Here is a 22,114-nt window from a genome sequence, read left to right on the forward strand (position 1 = left end):
CACTTTGTCTGGTGACTGAAACAGCACTTTCTCAATCTTTGACACTTCAGGGTTCTCAGTAAGAGTTGTACTCTGTGTAATACTATGCCTCGTTTGCAGAAAACGAAACAATTCCCGTTTAGGTTATTGATATTTCTGAGACAATTCCTCAAATGACATCAACTTATTATTTGAAAATAAGTCGTACGATCCTTATACCATAACCGAAAACCAGTGTCAGACATCGCGAACATAAATTCTGAGTTATTAAGTATTGAAGTAAAAGTGGAAGTTAGTTTGCAGTCTATCGGCTTTCACAACATCGCGTCAAGTGAATTTGAAAAAATCTGAACTCGCGCAAACCAGCGAATGTTGCGAAAAAAACGCCTCTTCCACACCGCACCCGCTCGGTTACTTTGGAGTTTCTCTCATAAAATGATGAGTATTATGTTAGAGAATATTCAAGTTCTTTACTTTTAGATTTTAGATTTTTTTACCACTTCAAGTTTTTTCCACATTTTTTCCACAGTTTTCGGCTCTGTATTTTTTTAAACCTTCCTCAATTATAAGATCACTTCCTGAATAGATTTTGCTATCAGCAGATGGATTTTTTTTATAGTTTATCTATTGAAATGATCATAAATCATATCATAAAATCCTGTGCTTGGTGCGTTTGCTTTTACATCACAATCAACTGCTTGGAAGTGGACCTCCCGTTTCAGGTGTTCTTGGTTCACTTTTTTGGTCCGCACCAGAATTCGATTAACAGCTTTCACACCAGCCCAAACGAACTTTACTAACCAGGCGACCAAAACTGAGTTCCTGCAATGCAGCAATGCAACAGCAGTTGCAGTGGCTAGGTGACACAGGGCAGCCGAAAACAAATAAACAATGCAGGGTCGTCTGGCAAAACAGCTGAGCCTGGCTCAGCTTCTGCCACAGTGCAGTGCAACTTCATCAAATATTCACATGCCTGGTAGACTGCTTTGTAACGTGGATGCTGTAATGTGGCTCTTTACCCCACAATGTCAAGACAGAGAATGAAGTGATAGTATCGTAAACCTGTGTGCAGTTTTGATGTATGATGGTTACCCACACTCAACTTTAAGCTAATCATTCATCTAGAACAACATATTTCACTCATGTTGACAGACATTGTTTAAACCTATCTAACTTTAAACATCATGTCTGGTCCTGCTGTGTGTGTGTGTGTGTGTGTGTGTTTCACCAGGTGAGTGTTAGAGGAGCTGAAGGTTCATTGTGCTTCTCTCTGCAAACACATACGTGATTAGAGAGCAGAAGCTAAAAATGTTTCACACACATGGGAGAAAAAACTTTAGAGTCTTTCCAGTTTGTGCTTTCTGACCTTTGACCTCTGAGCTGCGATCCTGCTGAGACAAGTCGCTGCACGGCATGTACCACAGACAAATAGAAGAAGTGGCTAATCTCAAGAAATCCTACCAGTGGCTGGAAAAGGCTGGACTGAAGGACAGCACAGAAGCACTAATCATGGCGGCACAAGAACAGGCACTCAGTACAAGATCAATAGAGGCTGGGGTGCAGACTGTGCAAGGATGCCCCTGAGACAGTACAGCACATAACAGCAGGGTGTCAGATGCAGGCAGGAACAGCGTACGTGGAACGCCATAACCAGGTAGCTGGCATAGTGTACAGGAACATCTGCCATGAGTATGGGCTGGAAGTTCCAAGGTCAAAATGGAAGACACCTCCTAAGGTAGTTGAGAATGACCGAGCTACGATCCTGTGGGACTTCAAGATCCAGATTGACAAGCTGGTGATGGCTAACCAACCAGACATCGTGTTAAACGACAAACAGCAGAAGAAGGCTGCAGTGATAGATGTGGCGATCCCAAGCGACAGCAACATCAAGAAGAAGGAACACGAGAAGCTACCAGGCCTCTGGTAGAGGACCCGAGCTTGAGGATGACACATACCACCCTGCAAGGGGTGAGAGGGGGATTATATATATAAAATATTCATAATAATTATCAACAAATACTGTAAATTATACAGTGTTTTATCACACAACAAATCATGTACGCAAAGAAAAAACATACAAACAAATTATCTAGTATCAGAAAACTGAATATTTTAAATAATTTAATATTTTTTCAAATTTCAATGACAAGACAGATTTTTTAAATTCAATTTTAATGTTTTTAATATGGAAATCTGGTAATTTAAAGCATTTTACATTGGAAAAGTTTTTTGATAATGATGCAATTTGTATTATTTAATGACTAATTTAAGTCCTTATCAGTCATTTTATTCTATTTATACACGCCTCCCCTGTGAATCGCATCATGATTTTATTCAGTAATTAGTCGTAATAAAAATAGCTAAATATTTATATTTGATACCATACTTCCATAATATATTTCCTATGAAATATTAGTATAACAAATTTTATATAGAATACAAAACATGCAATATTTTTTGTTTATATTTAACATCAAACTATTTGCTGTTTCAGTTCGCCATTTAATTGATTTACTAATTATACAGTCAACATACTCCTCTCCTCAAATTTTGTTATTATATTTTGATGCTAATACTTTTACTTTTTTTTGAGTATTACTACTTTTACTTAAGTAAAAGATCTGAGTACTTCTTTCACCACTGTTTATAGACTAGAAGTTGTATAAACGTTGAACCATAATTCTTGTTTCTGGTGTAAAAGCAAAGAAGGTCAAAGAGTTTGTGTGTCTGACTTTGTGCTGCCTGACTGATTGAGTCTGATCGATTGTTGACGTCTGGGAAAAGCTTTTATCCCTGAGACAGCAGAGACAGAAAAAGGGGGGGAGACAGAGAGGAAGAAAAGAGCAGCAGAAAGTAGGGGATGAAAGACAAAGAGCTCTTCAGGCTGTCAGATACAGGGTCATAATGTAATGTTTAGTAAACATGAAACACTTTCTTCAGCTGACGTAGCTGTTTTGGGAGCATTTTTACAAAGATTAAAAAAACATCTTTATTGGAAATATGGATTAATAAGGGAGGAGAAAAACTGCACATTTGTGCAAGTAGCAATTCCACAGTTTATAAAAATCCTCGTATTTTGGTTAAAGGTCCTGCATTCAAAGTTTAACTTAACAAAAAGTACAATATCATCGGTAAAATTAATGTAAAATATCAAAAGTAAAAGCACTTGTTCTGCAGAATGGCTGCTGTCATTGTAATAGCTACATTGAAAAATAAGCTGCATTGCTGTAGCTAGTTGAATTGGGGTTAATGTTAACTGCTATAAACTGTTAGGCAGTTTAATCTTTAACAGTGCCTTCCTCATATGATTTGTATGTTAAATCTTAATCTGCAAAGTAACTATTAACTACGGCTGTCAGGTAAATATGATGTTGTTAAAGTTGCAATGTTTCACTCAGAAACGTGGAAGGATAAATTACCAGAAAATGGAAATACTCAAGTAAACTACATTTATGATTGGTTAGTACTCGTTGCCAACGTTGGTTATGGTAGTTAGGGTGAGCCAATCGGTGCAGAGTAGGGGGTTGATGACTGCAGGTCCCGTTAGCGGGCGAGACCTCACATCTCTGAAAACGTCATAGCAAATTTTCAAATGGAAAATTTGGAAATTGACCACACATTTGGAGTTTAAACAACTAAAAACTGCATTCTGTGACACAATAATAGCAGTATTATAACTTACAGTTGTGTGTCTTCTCCCCCGCTATTTCCACTGTTGGTGCGAAATGCATTCTGGGATCTTGGCTCTCTAAAGTCCACACAAGTCACCCCCCCCGAGACATGCTTGGTGTGAACACATCTAGGTATTTGACTTTACTTGACTAGATGCAGATGCACAAGAACACAAGAACACAGAGTGAGAAACAGTTGATGTTCACTATTTTCAGCATACTAACATCAGCTAATAATTAGCATGAAACGCAAAGAACAGCTCAGGCTGATGAGAATGTTATTAGTTTTAAAGGTATTTGGTCATAAATGAAACTAGTGGACAAATTTAGTGTGAGTGATGATGGCGCTCGATAGAAGAGTCACCAACATTATTAAAATTCCTGAGGAGAACATGAATGTTTGAACTAAACATCATGACAATCCATCCGGTCACTGGTGATATATTTTTATTTAAATCCAGAAAACCTTGTGGTGGCACTCGAGGAAAAGTCAGAGGATCACGAAAGTCAATCAGGATTCATCCTCTGTTTGTACAGAGTTTCATGACCATCCATCTGCTAGTTGTTGAGATATCTTGCAGTTTGAAGGACTGTAACTTTTTCACCCACGCACAAATAAACACATGCAGTATGGCATAATGGGATGGGTGGATGTTTGGATAGATGGAGAGAGGGATGGAGGGATGTAGAAGGCTCTTCCTCTGTGGATGAAGTTCATTGTCAAAAGGTATCGAGACGGATGATTGGGTGATCGGGTGAATGGAGAGACAGTGACGGGAGAGAACACACACACACACACACACAGTAGACATAACAAGCTACGTAAGTGAGCAAAGAGAAACAGAGAGGAGAAAGTGATGTGGATGACTGAGTCAGCAGTCCCATGTCCACCATCACCACCCCCTCCTCCTCTCCTGTCTGTGTGTCCATCACCCCGCGGCCTCCATTTGACTGTTAAATCACCCACTCAGCACAACAACACACAGAGACAGAGAGAGTGGTGGCTACGCAAATCAGCATCTGAAGCCCGATAGAGGCTGAATGTAGGGCAGAACACGGGCGAGAGACACTGGAACAGGCTTCAGGGAGAGAGGAGAGAGTGTGTTGGTATGTGTGATTTACCCCTCTGCATGTGTGTGTGTGTGTGTGGAGGACGAGGTGATGTAATGTAATTGATCTCAGTGAGGGTATTGGGTTGTGTGTAAGATGAAGATGGGAGATGGGAGCAGCCATGTGCAAACTGTCGGATAAAGTCGGACAGCACGTGAAAAAAAGGTCACCAGGTAGGACAATGGGAACAAACACACACGCACACGGTATGTGATGTGTAGGTGTTTGATAGCATCTTTGTGCAGCTTGCTGGAGTGTGTAATGTTTGTTTGTTGACAGGAAGTGCGCAAAAAAGTATCCACCTCTATTTCAATACTTAATGGTGCTGCTGGATTCTGGCCAGTTTTGATGGTTCATGGCTCAACATGAACTGCAACTTTCCATAACTCTGCCGTTTTTTCCTGTCCCTTCTCTGCTGTTAACTGTCCAATAAAGCCGTCAAAATGTGTTGACAGTATTTGATCATTTTACTGATCTCTTATTCTTTTACACACGAGTTTACATACATGTTTGCAATTATTAGCCTACTTTTGCAAGAAATATTTGTATTTAATATACCACTTGTTGGTTTTGTTGAAACACAAGCAAAAGCAAAAATCATGTCCGCTATAACACGCTGACACAAAATGAAATGATCTCCTTTTTTATACTATGTTTTAATTTTGTCCTTGTGATTGTTTTTACAATAAGTCAACTTTTCAGAACATGTTTAAGCCTTTTCGTATCATCTCTTCAACAATGTCCTGCCTCTGTCCTAGAGTAGGCCAGTTCACAAATTTTATGTTCAAATTTTGGCCTGTAAGCTCAGACTTCACTTATCATTTTTGAGCTAACAACGAGTTGTTTAGTGACGTAGCACGGTGCAGTGACAGACTGAATGTGGGTCATATGCTGGAGGGTGTCAGTGTGAGTATGGCATATTCAATCCTATTTAATGCACCATAAAACTTCGATTAATAGCCCAAGCTTTTATTTGCTTCAATCCCTGAACTCACCATGCCTGTATTTGGGACAGGCCTTTAATTCCTTTACCACAAAACTCGTGCTCAGCAAAGATGGGAACTATAAAATTGTTTATTTTTTTTAACCAGTATGAATTTTACTTGTATAAATATGTGTCTTTATCATCTACCTTGTTTGCCGTACCGATAAATATGAATCATTTTGATTGTGGAGAATCTAACCAATCAAACAATGTGTAGCATGTCCATATTGAGAAAGGCTGATAATGCTAATCCAACACATCTTTGTCATGTTGATTCCTCATTCTGACTAAAGAGCACATGAGCGCACGCTGAAGTCGGACAAACGACTTCACAACTCGGGAAATGGGACCATCCGAGGAGCACTTGAATGCAGCGTGAGCCACTGGTTGCAATTCGCAACCCTCACCACTAGATGCCACTAAAACTTACACACTGAACCTTTAAGAGGTTTTATACATCCAAGAAGAAAAACCAGACCAGACTTCTAATTTTTAGTTTTAGTTTAAATGTCAAAATGTGTTGCCACAGGGCGGCTGTGGCTCAGGAGGGAAAGCGTGTTGCCCACTAATCAGAAGATCGCTCCATGTCAAGATACTGAGCCCCGAACTGGGTGAATGCAATGTAGTGGTCAGAAAACTAGAAAGGTGCTATACAAATACAGAGCATTTACAATTACCAGGCCAGGTAAAAGGACAGAGGTCAAATAGGCTTCTAATTGATTAATTATGGTATATTCATAAAAATACACCTTTCCAACACTTTTGCACACTACTGTAGCTCTAATCTTGCGTGTCCTTGATTTGAAAAATTTTCCTCCTTCATATTTTGCTCAGAATTTGCATGTTGTTGGATTTAATTTGCAAACTGGATCTCTCACCTCAACTGCCTCTCTGTCGATATCAAGAGATTATTTGCATATACGTTACAGACACACATTCACTTTTCCGTGCATTATGTATGGACAAACCTGCTCGTACCTCACTTGTGACTTTACTTATTTTACTTTCACAATCAGTGAATCAATCGATTGATCTGTTAATCATTTGATTTTTCTGCAGGTTGTAAGTACACATGTCACACGGCTTGTCGGGACCGAGTGTCTCTGGACTGTCACCCTGCAGCTTCAGTCAGTCAGGACCAGCTCAACAACAACACGCCGCCTCATGTGAGTACACACCGCATTGTATGTGTGTGTAATTTACTTCCTGTTTCTTTCTATATTTATAAAACACCAGCATTAGATGTTTCCCTTTATTTAAATTAACGCCTCATCCAGTCAGTGTTGTTTGCATCTAATAAATGGAGAGGAAGTGGACTAAATCAATGATGCTATCATCTGGTTGCTGCTGTTTACATTCACCCCAGATACAAATTCAAGCAGCGCCTGTGGAATGTTTGGGGTGTATGTATATAAATAACTGTATATACTGTTTTTAATATAGGCCTACACTTAATATGTTTACTTAATATGCTACAAAATATGTTTCATTATGCAGCCTTGTGCTGTATAATGACTAATAAACTACCTTGTACATTGTAATAAGACCTTTGATTACATATTTACAATAGAGTTAAGTATCTCTACAGCAGCAGTTTGTTGGAAGCTCTGAGTTTTGTGTTATCCAAACAAAGTTTTACACTTTATTATTTATATTCATTATCATTGTGGCTTTGATAGGAGCCTTTTCCACCTTCATCAACTTCTGCCTAATAGTCATGTAAAATTATTTGAAAAAAGTCTCATCAAGAGGTCAGATTAGCAGTTGTTCTGGAGCTTCTTCAGTATATAGAAGATGATCAAGAAATGTCCTTATAGTGGGACATTCAGTGGTCTCTGGTGGACAAACTGTGTAATGGAGACACTGTTTTTAGATTTCTTATTACCTACCTGCCGAGAGATACTGGCATATCTTTGATAAGCTCTGTCATGACGTATTGATCGGCTCTAATAAGTACATTTTGTTTTTAGAGCAGGTGCATGGCTGAGCTTGTCCAGTTTTACGTTAAGTACCTTAAAGCAGGGGGGAGGTTTTAAAGTGGGAGGCGGGTCTCCCCAGGGGGGCTCCAAACAATTTCTGGGGAGGCTCAGTGAATGAAAGTATATAAAGTAAATATTAAATTATCAAAAGGAGAACATATAGAATGGCCTAAATTCAGAGACAGTTTGCTAGTTTTGAGGAATTTTCCCACTTTCTCAGAGTCAGAAACGAATAAATGCCTTAGGACAGACCTTTATGTATTTGGTGGTCTGGTCATTTCAAACAGCAATATTGGGCTATATATTAGCAAAACTAAGCAAACTAAATAAAGTAAGGGGGGGGCGACTTTCCCAAGGTTTGTCTGAGGTTGAGGGCCGCAATCTTTAAGTGCCTTAAAGACTTCTTATCCTTTTTTGGCTTAATATTTAATTATTTAACTTAGAACCAGTAGAACAACAATGTTACGACCAAACAAAATAAATAAAGTGCTATGACTGTATAAATGCATTTAACTATTTATACTATAGTAGTAAATAATATTGTAAAATCAGGTCTAAATTCTGGCACAAAATATCTTAATTTGCCTTTAACAGTCAAAACTACGGGCATTGCTGACAGATGTTGTATTTATGGTTAAAACTGGTTCATGGTTTATTTCAGCTGTAGATTTAATTCTCACCACTTTATATTTTATTAAAACTCAGAGAGGCGTCACCACAAGAGTGCGCTGTAGTCAAACATTTTGTCTTGCAGTGCGGCGACGGTGGTAGAGAGGCGGTGTACAGGCAAGATTATTAGAATAACTGTATTTTCTGTCTCATCTTCAGAATAAAGGCTGTTCATGATGATAAAAAAGACAAACAACAATGCAACCATGTAGAGCTGAAACAGTTAGTTGGTTAATCCACCCAGATATCTGATGGATCATTTAACTCAAAAAAGCAAACATTGTCTACTTTCAGCTTCTCAGTAGTAAAAATTTATTTCTCTTATATGATAGTAAAGTTTGAGGTTTTAGGCTGTTGATTGGACAAAACAAACTATCTAGAGACATCAGCTTGACCTTTAGCAGACTGTGGATGGACAGACTGAATGATCAAGAAACTATTCAGCAGATTAATCATAATGAAAATGAATAAGACATCGTAAAAATCATGTGTCTGAGCTCTTACATGTGTTTCAGTGTGTTTTTCATAATGCGCCAAATTCCACTTTACTTCAATAAAACGTTGGACCCCAACACACACCCACAATGCATCACTCACCAAGAATGGCTTGTGTGCGTCTGTGTGTGTAATTCCTAGAAGACAGCTGGGTGTGTAGCAGGTCTGGTTCATGTTAGAGTGTTTGTGCAGACCACACCAGACTGTATTATAATATTACACAACTGTGTCTCTGTAGTGCTTCAATAACTCAGCGTACGTGTGAGCGTGCTAGTGCAGACATCCAGAATACTTTCATTTACAGGAAACAGTTACAGGACGTTTGGCATCCATCACACACTCGCATACTTTTGAATCATGATACTTATGACTTTCCATAGAAAAATGCATTGCTTAAAGAGTTAGTTCAAGATGGGTCAACAAATATATAAGAACTTTTTATGGGGAGAAAAAAAGAGAAAATTGTGATATAAATGCATTCACCAGCTTTTCCACATATGTTTAGCATGTTAACATCAGTTTTAATTGTGTTTTTAACCTTATTGCTAAAACTTTGAAGAAACAACATTTTAATAACCACTTTTTGACATCTTACCCAGAGTCAGGTGAGAAAACTGACTTTGTTTCTGTCAATGCAGAGCTATTGTTGGTCCTGGACTTGTTAAGCGTAGCTTAGCACAAAGGCTGGAATAAGAGGGAAAGTGCTAGCCTAGCTCAGACAAAATGAAAAAAAGACCTTCCAAGCCCCATAGATGACTTATTTACACAATATCTCCAAGATTGTTTATAATTTGTGGTGTTGGGGCTAAAGTTAGAGCAATGTAACATTTCTCTCAAATGCAAACAGTTACCAGTTGTTTTTGGACTGAAGCTATCTACAATTATGCTACCATTTAATCTCTGTTCTCATTCTCAAACTGTTCAGTGTTTGCCACTTACACAGTACTTACAACATCTTGGGATATTAAACTTTCCAGAGAAATAAACTTTGAATGACACTGCCTGGAGAGTACTCAAAACACTTGCACTCTGTCTGCACTTGCTAAACGTTGCTCTTAGCTGCAATGATATCCATTATACTTTACAATACACATACAGCATTTTGGGTGAAACCAACAACATACTGAAAATGTTCCTATTCTTGGAAAACTTTGCCAGTATCATGGAGCTAAAACTGTAAAGTTTAACAAGAGGTTAGTACTTTTTCATGGATTAATGTGTGTCAAGGTTAATTATTAAGTTGCCTTGTCTACCTGCAGCAGGTCTATTCATGAAAGACTGCGCAGACTGTGCTCCTCTTCCTTTTTTTGTACCAGTTGTGATTGCCCAGCTTCCAGCACCTAGAGCGCACTTTAATCTTGTTTTAAGGTGGAAGTTTTTGGCATTGTCATTAGCTTTGTTTTACCTTTCAACTGAAACGGGTTTCACCCCCCCAAAGGGCCCCAACTTACAATGGCTTCCTACTATCCCTTTAAAATAAAATACAAATCTTATCCATATCTCATGGGAGATTTTGTAAGGACATTTTTCTGGCTGTATTAGCATCTTACGTTTAGTCGACCCAAACTGAAATACTACGACTGCCGTCCTGAACAAGCCCACGTTACCCCCCAATGTTTACATCTCATCTGCCAGTAGCACCAATTCTAATATTTTCAGTCGTCACAGAGCGCCGACTGGGTTTGTCTCCCCCGTTTGTCAACACTGATGTGTTTTTTTTCACCCAGAATAAGGCGGATTAACTCAGCACATTTCAAACCAGAGCTGGTACTGCTGAGTAGTGCTGAGTATAATGCTGTGGGTTCTTTTTGGATGCGTCAGTCATTTCATAAAAATATTTTCAGTGTGTTTGAGGTCAGAGTGTGTGCGGTTGCAGATGTATCAGTGTACGTGCACGTCAGCTGCAAGACATCTGCGAAGAGAGCTGTCAGGCCGTCCCACAGTGAGAATATCTGTCTGTTTATATGTACTATATAGATGTGTGTATATATACATATTCATAATCTGAACTTGTCTCAGAAACAAATATTAGAAAACGAAGGAGAAGTCTAGAGAAACAAAATGTTGTTTAAGAGTGAAAACAAAACAAAAACATTTTTAAACATTTTTACTCACAGTGGAAACAGACAGACTGACATGTTTTGGTACTTTGGTAACAGAGCAATTATTTATATTGGCATTAAAACAGATGTAACAGATAGTAGCACTGCAGTGCTTTTTGCACTAGTTCATAGTGGCTTTGTTGAAATATTCCTGTTCTCTTGTGTTTTGCTGGAATTTTGACAAAGATGTTTCCTCACAGCTTCTTTCTGCAACTTGAAACAGAATTTTCTTTCCACTATTTCTGCATCCACGTCTCTCCTCGTTTAAAAAATGCTGAAGCATCTGAAAGTGTGACTGTCAACAAGCAGTTCTCACTGTGTTTCTGTCTGTCTGAGGTTTGTGGCGGAGAAGCCGTTTAGGAACTGAATGTCAGAGATAATGACATGATACGCAGCAATGAGACACTCATAAGCTCTCATGGGTGTCAGCGAAAGTGATGAAAGGAGCGTATGTTTGTGTTCCTTTGTGTGTTAATGTCTGTGAACCTGCACAGAGAAAGACATTTGTGTGTCACTATAGTTTATACTTTTTAGTTTCATAGCTCTAAGGATGTTGGTTTGTCGCTCGATCCACCACTGATATATCTCTACAAATATCGGTTGGATTCCCATGAAGTTTTATTCGTGGTTCTCAGATGATGAATCCTAAAGACTTTGACTTTACCTCTTGTTCCACCATGAAGTTGACATTTGTGGTGTGTGAGTGAAAAATCTAACTATTGAATGGACTGAGGATGAACTGTAATAACTTGACTCTCTAACTTTCTATCTACGGCCAAAATTATAGTTTGTCCAATACTTTTGTTTATGACCAAATTCCTGCAAAACTAAGGACATTCCCGTCAACCTCAACTGTTCTTTGTGCTCAACATGTTAGCTCAAAGCACCTAAGCATAGGTAGCCATTTACCCTTCACCGTAACCTGACGCGCCCCCCCCCCAAAAAAAATTTGACGCGTTGACGCAGGCCCTAAGAACTGTGGTTGGTCAGCTTGGTAGCATCACATGTCCTCAAAATCTGAATCAGAATCAGAATACTTTATTGATCCCTGAAGGGAAATACTATATTACAGATACCTGCATGGCATAAAGGAAATAGAAATAATAGTATAAGTTGGTAAGTACCTAGAGAATATAAGAAAGTATAAATATCTAAGGATATAATAATAAATTATACTAAATGTGGATATTTACAGTATCATACATTATTAGCAGAAGTGTAATGATAAATACCAATATAAAGTAGTAGACTATTATTAGTAATAACAGAAGTGAAATGATAAATAGCAGGAATGAATAAAGTGTGAAGTGTAATTTCCTGCTTGTTTCCAGCTTGTCTTTTTTCTTCTGCCTCAACCAGTTCAAGGGTCGTACATACCATCACCTCCAACGCCGTCTCTCGTTTCTGCGTTCTAGTCATTTCCCTAAAAGTAACTTCTGTTCAACATCGAGCTCCAACTCCAATCCACTCAGTTTCAGTCATCATGATTTGGAGTAGCCTACACCAATGAAGAAGAAGAAACTCAACACAGTGGAACATAGAAATCCCACCACCAACTATCATTTTGCCAGTGTAATTGCAGAGTAACGCAGCCTCCATGCACCGCCAGTGAGTATAAATTGGCTCTTTATTGATAATACCTATTATCCTGAACTGTTTCTGTTAACTTTCTGCAAAACTGATAACATTTTGTTGTAAATTGCTGACTTTATTGCACTTTTTATTCTGAGGCATAATAATATGCTTGATTGGATCTGAGTGATCTGAGTTTTTAGTTTTGTTATAGATCTACATAAAGGGTGGAGTGTGCAATGCTTTAAATAACTTGGTCAACATGCAGTGCTCTCTTTGGTATGAGGGTGCTAAGTGATTTACACACACACACACACACACACACACCTGTGTCAGTTATCATAGTGACAGCGATCCCAGAAGGCAGCCAGCCAAAACATGGAGGTATTTACTCTGCTAGAATGTGATACTAGTGCAGGGAAGTCCTCCTGTGAGTATGACTGTGTTTGTGTTGCGACCAGAAGAAGTAGGTTAGCAGGTACCAAATTATAAACATATCAACATATAACATATAAACATCAGTCCCTCGTTTACCGCACAACAGAAGAAAGGACACCAGCGACAGAGTGGAGATAAAATTTGAAGTTTGACGTCAATCTGGGCCTTCAAACTTTGTTAGTACAGAGACAAACCTCGGGCTCTTTATTTAACTACAGTTCTGACTGTCTAATATAATCACCAGTCAATTCAATCAGCAAGCCCGAATCTGCAGCACATGAAACATGAACTCTTGAACTCTTAAAAGGGCCGGATAGCCTCAATTTTATTGCGATTTCTCTGCGGTAAATTAGATAATTCTTGTGTCAAAAATTTTAAACTAATTTAATCCCTACGTATCAGTCGGACCCTGTTTTATTTACATAGATGTTTTTTTGTACAGTGTACAGTGGTTCCCAAGTATTTTGGCTTGTGACCCCTTAAAATGAAGCCATGTCTATTTATGACCCCTCATCACACGACATAGTCTCAGTCTGGAATGATCACTTGAACCAAAAAGGGAATTTTTTCCGTCTCTGATTGTTTCAAACCAGACAAAATAAGATTAATTATATTGTCTTTCTCCGTGACCCGACCCCGGATAAGCGGATGAAGATGGATGGATGGATATTGTCTTTCTTTCTTTATCCCTTTAACCATCTTGTGGCCCCTTGGGACTTCTTTTTGTAGTTGTTTATTAAACTTTCTAATACTAAAGTTAACTTCATTGATTTCCCTCGAATATATATAGTCTAATAAATGTTTTACTTTTGTTAACATAGATATCATTTATGTGATTTTTAGCACCAGTTAATTTCGTGAAATCATCATAAATAAAAGTTTAGCTAAATTATAAATCATAAAGGTTCGGTCTGTAATATTTAGGAGGATCAGTTGACAGAAATGCAATATAAGATCCATAAATGTGTTTTCAGTGGTGTATAAAGACCTTACATATTGAACTGTTATGTTTTTATTACCTTAGAATGAGACCTTTCTGTCTACATACACCACAGGTCCTCTTACATGGACGTCGCCATGTTGCGCCGCTATGTTTCTACATTAGCCAAAATGGACAAACGGTGCTACAGAGCTCGTTATGTCACTGCGTTGAATACATACGAAGAAGAAGAATTAGAAGAAGAAACGTTATAATAGTAATAATAGTTGTAGTAGTTGTCAACTGGTTTATTAGAAGCAAGAAGAGAAATTTGGACAATATTATTCAGCACAAGAGCTGACCGGCCACCGTAGCTTCTCCTACACTCTTGGAAAGGGAGGGGGGGAGCGGTGACTGATGGTGCGTTCATGTGGTCTCTGACTAGTCAGAATCCTCCTTAAATCTTTATAGCAAAAAGAGAAATAAAGTGTACATGGGACATAAAGAAGGATACAGAAGTTTGATTCGTGCAAAATCAGGTATTGCATATACATATTTTGCAAACATGTAATTAGTAGTATGGTTATAACGGTTAGTTACTGTCCGTGTAACGCATAGACTGTATATAAGATGTGGACTCAGTCATAGTGACGTCACCCGTTGCCGTTTCGAAGCCTCAAGTTTGGCCAATAGGGTGCCGACATGTTGAGCTTTTGCAGCCAGTGGCACGTGACTATATTTGGACGAGACGGTGGAGCTAACAGCCGTGTGTGGCGGAGCTAGCTAGCTTGCTCAGCTAGGTGCATCTGTAATTCATGTTAACTGTCATTTTAACAGGGCTGATAACTTTGTCTAGCAAACAGTCTTAAAACTAAATGTACTCACCAGAGAAAGTGAGACAGCAAACTCCTAATAAGCTTTTTCAACGGCGCTGGTTAAATTTACACAGTGCCGAGGGTACGAGTCACTCTAGCCTGATTGACCGGTTGCCATGGAAACGACTTGTTAATCACAGATAATCCTACCCTGAAGCACACTCTGCTTTATGGTCTTTTTTCCCTCTAAATGGGACCATAATTTACTAAATGAACATCATGTTGTATTGAAGAAGACTTGAAACTAGCGATTGAGACCATAAACTCATCAGGAAAGTGTTTACTGAGGTAATTATTCAGCTGAGAAGTAGGGTCATGTTACCATTATTTCTAATGGAGCCGGACTCCTTTTTGCAACCAGAAGAGTCGCCCCCTGCTGGACGATCAATAGAATGCAGGTTTGCAAGGGACTTTCTCGTTGGATTCACGTCTCAGACCGGAAGCTTCCCGCTTGGTGTGGACTGAACTAGATGTCTGTGTGTTGTTTGTATGCTCTGATAATGCCAATCCAAGTCCAGAGTCCATGTTGATTCCACATTCAGACCTGATGAACATACATTGAAGTCAGAAGAACGACTTCACAACTCAGGAAATGGGACCGTCCGAGGAGAACAGGAAAGCAGCGTGAGCCGCAGGTTGCAATTCGCAACCCTCACCACTAGATGCCACTAAAATTTACGCGCAGAACCTTTAAGTACAAGTAGTAGGATGCAGTTGCTTGGATTGTAATCTTTTCCAATGATAAACTGGATGCGACCTGTAAAAACCACCACCTGAGCACCTTCAGTTTAATCGCAGTTCATCCTCTTCTCCTGCCGTGTGATTGGTTCAGCTAAAGGGAGAGGCAGTAACTCACTGACAGAAAGAACAACAGAATAACTGGTCATGGCGTCCTCTTCCTGTCTGCTGGGAAAGACAAACACAGACGGAGGGAGAGGAGAGAAAACAAAGAGAGCAGAGGAAGGGAGAATAAATAGGGAGTTCGGATAGACAGGAATGTTCATGTGTTTTCTCTTTGGCTCTAATGGAGACTCATTAACACCACCCGGTCGGAGAGTGGTGATAATTGATGTCAGACTAAAGACCTTGTTGGCCTTTCAGGAAAACTACAGACAATAACAGAACTTTTTCTAAAGGATATTTTAACTGTGCCATGATTGTCTAAATGCGTTTTTAAGGTTTTTACACTTGACAATAATTTATAAGTCCAACCAGTACGTTTAAATAGTTCCGGTATGTTAAGCAAACATTTAATTTGGATCATTTCCCTTTTAGGTTATTAGCATTGTAACGGACTTGGTAGCATTCTAACGTGCTAAAGTTAGCATGTATGCGTTCACTTTGCAATTTAAGATTCAAATATTTATCGTGTAGGTTATTTTTAATGTTCAAGTTAGATAATGTAACTTGTAATCCAGACAATTACGGGATAATGGTGAATACTAAATTATAATGTAACAGAAAGAGTCACTAAGTCTCCCTGAAGTTTGGGTGGTGATGGCACAATGGATAAGACACATGCCTTTGGTATAAGAGACCCGGGTTCAATTCCCCACTGTGACTCATCTACCAATTTGTCCCTGAGCAAGACACTTAACCCCTAGTTGCTCCAGAGGCCACTTCTGACATGTATAGCTAATTGTAAGTCGCATTGGATAAAAGCGTCAGCTAAATGAATCAAAATGTAAGTATGGAAGACCAGATCAAGTAATGCAGCAACAAACCCTCAAAGTTTATTAAATCGAGCAAATATGAAATTAAATTATCATTATCAGGAATTCAGTTTAGAAGGTTTAAATTTATATATTTGGGGACAAATATAAATGAATTAATATAAAAACAGTATTCTGGACCATGGACATCAGTATTCTTCTTGTACATCAGTGTTTTTATCTCGGGCTTTAAGAATAAAAGTTACTGACGAAATGCAAATATTGCTTGAAAAAGTTTTATGTTTAACTTAAACTCAGGAGGAAGGAGAACATGGAGTGAGCACAAGCGAACGTTTTAAAAGTTAGAAAAGTAAATTTAAGTTTAAGAAGGAATGTTAATGTGCTTTCCCTCTGAAATGTTATGGTTACTCATTAACAGCTATTGGGAGGTTAGGGCCAGGGTGGGGTAACACAGTAAATACACACTCACAAACACACAAAAACAACCAGCAGGAAGGAAAACTGTTGTAAAACTTCAGAAAACATATTCCAGTGTGAGAAAATGTTTCTCTTCTTTTGCTTTACTCTCCGATGCTTTTCATTTTTCATTATCTTCTTTCTTTCTCTCTCTTGTGTCAGTCTTTCAGGATTTGACCTATCAGATGTTATCTGAAGTCTTAGTTAATGGTTTCACTTTGTACTTTATTTGTTCAAAGTCTTTGTACTTTGGACCCTTTTTGTATTTAATATATTTCTCAGATCTGTTATGCCACCCATCATCAAGAGGAAGGCAGATTTCAGGTTATTAATACATTTTAAAAACCAGGATAAGGCTTATAGAAATCTGGATTCAAAACATTCCACAAATTCAAATCAAAGCTAAATAAAGCCTTATTAGTAGTTTAGAAAGTAGTTTAAACTTCATGTCAAACACAATAAAGCAGCGCAAACGTGAAGAATTAAAATATTATAAAGAACAAAGGAAAAACTATCATTATAACGCAAACATATCTCAACTTAATGATTAGTTTTAAATTATACTGCAGCAGTGTGAAAATGGTTTAACAAAAAAAATAATAATTAACTCAAGATCTACTTGCTGGCTTTATTCTGAGCTTTTTACTTCATCTCTCTCTCTTTTCCTTGGCTGATGATGGAGTATGAATAGAGAATGAAAGTTAAGGAAAACACTAGTAAGTGAACTCTGAGTTGTTGTTTTTTTGTCAAACTGGTGTTTCCAAGGTCAAGAATTAACTTTCACTCTCAGAATCACAGGTGTATCTCTATCTCTAGACAAATGAATGATGTCTGTTCGAATAACATTTCCTTTATTTTAACCATGGGGTTTTACCTGACTAACCTTTAAAAGAAGGTAGTAGATTTCCTGCACACAAACACTTAAGGTCCTAATGTCCTCTAAGATGGAGACAGAAGCGAACAGCAGATGGATATGCAGTTTTGTTAATACTACATTCTGTAGTAGTCGTAGTATCTAAAAACTTTTTTGGGTAATGCAGAAAAGCTGCATATGAGCATAAGGTTCGCACTGCTTAGATTCTCTGCTGAAAACAATACACAAACCTTGGGCTGATAAAAATATATACAATAAAAATGTTTTAATTAGTCATAAATGGCTGGTCCTTGAGAAAGTGGAGTCTGGGGAGATTTTATTCGGACAGTCATGATTTAATGACCCTGAAGTGAAAAATGGTAACTCCTTTCTCTCTTTAATCGCTTTTCCCCTCTCAAAGTGTGTCTGTATTTCTTCATGTCTATTTGTTTGTGTGTTACGAGACATAAATAAACAGATGCTCTACGGTCATAAATGTCAGTAGGAAAAATATCAGATGCTGGGAGGAGATTCAGCAGAACTGCTGGGGTGGGGCACACGTACACACACACACACACACACACACACACACACACACACACACACATACCCTGAGTCAGGCAAAACCCCATAACTGCAGCCACTAAATCATTTGGGGGGGGTTAAAAAAAGAACACTCAAAATGTTATTCTAGATGGTTCACCTCCACACAACCTTACAACACAGCTAAAACTACACACACACACACACACATTTTTTAGACAAATACTAATATTATTTTGATAGGTTTTGATTAGTTTTGAGTTTTGCATTTAGTGATTAAACGTAATCCATCCATCCATCCATCGTCAGCCGCTTATCTCGCGTACAGGGTCGCGGGGGGCTGGAGCCAATCCCAGCTGACATCGGGTGAAAGGCGGGGTAATATAATATAATAATAATAATAATCCTTATTTGTAGAGCACTTTTCAAAAACAAGTTACAAAGTGCTTTAACAAGTGTAAAGAATAATACAAAAAAACAAGATAAGAGCATGAAAGTTTAATATAAAATTAGTGAAATACAATAAAATAAAAGGGATAAAATAAAGTCAAATAAGATCGGGAAAAGCTCTCCTATAAAAGTATGTTTTAAGAAGGGACTTAAAAGAGTTCACTGACTCAGCCGACCTGATTTCCGGCTGAGTCAGTGAACTCCAGGGTACACCCTGGACAGGTCGCCAGTCCATTGCAGGTAAATGTAATCCATTTTATTCTATATTCTCAACTGCATATTAAAAAAATAAGCTTAGCTTAGTGGGAAACAGAAAGCCTGGCTCTGACAAAATGTGAAACAATCTGCCCACCAGCACTAACCAACACAGTACATCAGCAGTACATCTTTTTTGCTTAATCGGTACAGAAATATGTGCCAGACCATTGCTCAGTGCCAGGCTGGCTGTTTCCCCCTGTTTCCAGTCTTTATGCTAACTTGAGATAACCGTCTCCTTGTTGACAGACACGAGTGTGATATCGATCTTCTCATTTAACTATCTGGCAAAAAGCAAATAAGCATATTCCCCAAAAATGTCGAACAAAATTAACAAAATGATATTCCCAGCCTGTTATTAAGGCCTCTGAGCATATTGGAGCAGTAAAACATTAGATAAGCACATGTCATCTTTGTTCCAGTCTTTTCAGGTGCTCTAGTGCAAAGTGTTAAACCCCCAGCTTCTCCCATGTTGCAGCTCGCTGATGATTAATGCATGTAGCTACTTTTTAAATAATCCTGGATCTGAATCTTTAACCATCCTCTCTCCTCATTATCAAACATCTGCTTCCATACTGTCCTTCCTGTAAACAAACATCATCACCATCTGCTTATCATACCGCTCTTCCTCTTCATGTATCTCTCTTAATCTTCCCTTTCCTCCTGTCCTGTAATCAGCGACCTATTGTGTTAAGGGATACACAAACAGGGTGGAGGCTTACCTGCCAAACACAGAGAAGGAAATGAAGGAAGAGTCTGGGAGAAAATCAGACTTGTTGAGATAAAACATGTTTAGATAAAAGCCAAATGTTAGTTTTGCAGAAAGAAAGAGGCAGATGGGAGATGCATGCACGCAGAGTGGACAAAGTAACTGAATCAATTATATCACAAGTAATAAATAATTATTTAGCTGTACAGTTTTCTGATATCAAGTATCAAACAACTTTACTGATTTGATTCACTGTCACTGCATACAGTTTTGGATACATTCAGTTGAAGGCAATTGTGATTTAGCCATTCTGTTATCTTTTGCATCGAGTATGTTAGCAGATCAGCAGCTTGAGCTATACTGTTGGGATGTACAAAGATTACTGTGTCATCTGCATACATTTGGGTGTTGCCATCAGGACAAACATTTGGCAGCTCATTTACATACAAAGAAAATAAAAGTGGACCCAAAATAGAGCCCTGTGGGACACCTGCAGACAAGTTCTAACAAATTGAGTCCGATGTGTTAAGTAAGATTCTACCCATTTAATAGTGCCTGTAGCGAAGTTAAAAGTTTGTAATTTAGATAGAAGAACTCCACGATTAATGGTGTCAAATGTTTTTTTTTTTATCTAGAAAAACAGCACCAACAACCCCTCCTCAATCCAACAGTGACTTGACTTTTTCAACGAAATAGCAAGATGTGGTAGTGAACTGTTGAAACAGAGTAATCGTCATCATCATGCAGGTTTGATATGCAGTACCAGTGAAAAGTTTGGATGCACTCTCTCATTCAAGTGAATAGGAAAGTACAGCAAAACTTTTGACTGGTACTGTGCATTTGAAACAAATGTGTTAAAACGGAGTTGTAAGAATTTTATGAAGTTCTAAGGAAGCGCTGAATATCTAGCAGTATGTCCGCCATTGTCCGGTTGTTTCAGTGTTATAAATGCTGTAGATGAAACCAATGTGAGATGCACATTTTGAACAAGCACTGCACTGAACTATCTACAAAGTGCAAGGAGGAATCACACTGCCCTAGAATTGATAATGGATCAAATGATTATGTGAAATGTGAGAGGGGTCACTTGTATGCAGGAACCCACAGATAATCAACAGCAACTCTGCAGGTTCTCCTTTCTCTATAGAGTGTTAGGGAGTGTGTTTTTTAGCTCTGTGTTTTGGATTTACACAACTTTACTGTTTTGGTTCACTGTCACTGCTCTCATAGCGTCTTTTTCAGCTGCAGCAGGCAGATGTTTTCAGTGAAAAAGCTCTTAGACCCACCTTAAGCTACCTGCTCAGCACCAAACTCACATAAGCGACTAGTTAGCGATTAGCATTTAGCAGCTAAAGAGCCAGATATTTCCCTCAGGAGTTGGTGGAGACCAAAATAGAGCTTGAATGAGAGTCGATATTGCACTTTTATTAGTCGGTTGGCCACAAATAGAACTCTAAATTAACAGTAATGTTTCTCTGTGTCTGCTGGATGTGCAAAAAATCAACCAGTGCCGCTTTAATTTTCAAAAGATCCCAGCACTTCCAAAATATACCACATTTGCCAGACAAAGCTTTGTGGAAACAACCATAAAAACATGGTGTCTTGAGTTTGAATGACTGACTAAATATAAGCATCAAAAAACTTTAATGAAATTTTTGGAATCAGCTGAGACCAATATATATATTAAATATGTTATGTTGTCAGTGTGCAAGACTTGTGTTCAAGTGTAAAAGATGAAAAACGTTCAAAACACACCAAACTGTTTCTTCCTTAACTACATATGCATCGGTTATGAAAATAAAAAACAAATGTGGCAAGGAAAACATTGGTGAAAATCATAATAACAGATGTCAAACACAGACAGACTGCGAAGAGAAGCATTGTTTATAAGCTGCTGCATGAACAACAAGGATAAACAGCAGAAGACCACAAAGACATCAATCTGAAACAGCCTTCACAATAATTGTTGTATGTTTAGTAAATCTGGGATCATTTATAGTTTCTTTCGCAGGCCAAAACTCACACATCATTTGATGAGTTTACACAAAGTTGAGGATCTCTCATAGCTTTCAAAGAACATTTAGGCTATTATTTTACATACTATTAGGTTTTTTTTAAATAATTTTTACCTATCCTCCAAATTTAGAGAGACAAAGAGACTCAAAGACAGAAGAGACAGTAACAGAGCGATGAATTATAACAGCCACTATAACACTGTAATCTTTGTGGATTGTGAAGGATTAACTCCTCAGTCAGATGCAGGTCTGACAGACAAAGCTCCCCCATCATCAGCTGCCTGTTGCAGAAACAGGACACCAGCCGACGGATTACAGACCCAACAACAGACGTGTCCCATTGATTTCCTTCATTTTTTGGCTCCT

General features: G+C 38.3%; 1 protein-coding gene across 1 annotated transcript in view; it reads left to right on the forward strand.

Annotated features, from left to right (window-relative positions):
* The window catches only part of rassf3 (Ras association domain family member 3), an 82,767-nt gene that overhangs the window by 8,296 nt on the left and 52,357 nt on the right, over positions 1-22,114 (forward strand). Inside the window, exon 2 of the mRNA XM_038738577.1 lies at positions 6,805-6,911. Coding sequence (XP_038594505.1) covers positions 6,805-6,911 — 107 coding nt within the window. The remainder of the gene's footprint in view (positions 1-6,804; positions 6,912-22,114) is intronic.

Source organism: Micropterus salmoides, unplaced genomic scaffold (assembly GCF_014851395.1).
Source record: "Micropterus salmoides isolate LMB-PRFRI ecotype aquatic unplaced genomic scaffold, ASM1485139v1 Ms_hic_scaffold_23, whole genome shotgun sequence".
NCBI classification, from domain to species: domain Eukaryota; kingdom Metazoa; phylum Chordata; class Actinopteri; order Centrarchiformes; family Centrarchidae; genus Micropterus; species Micropterus salmoides.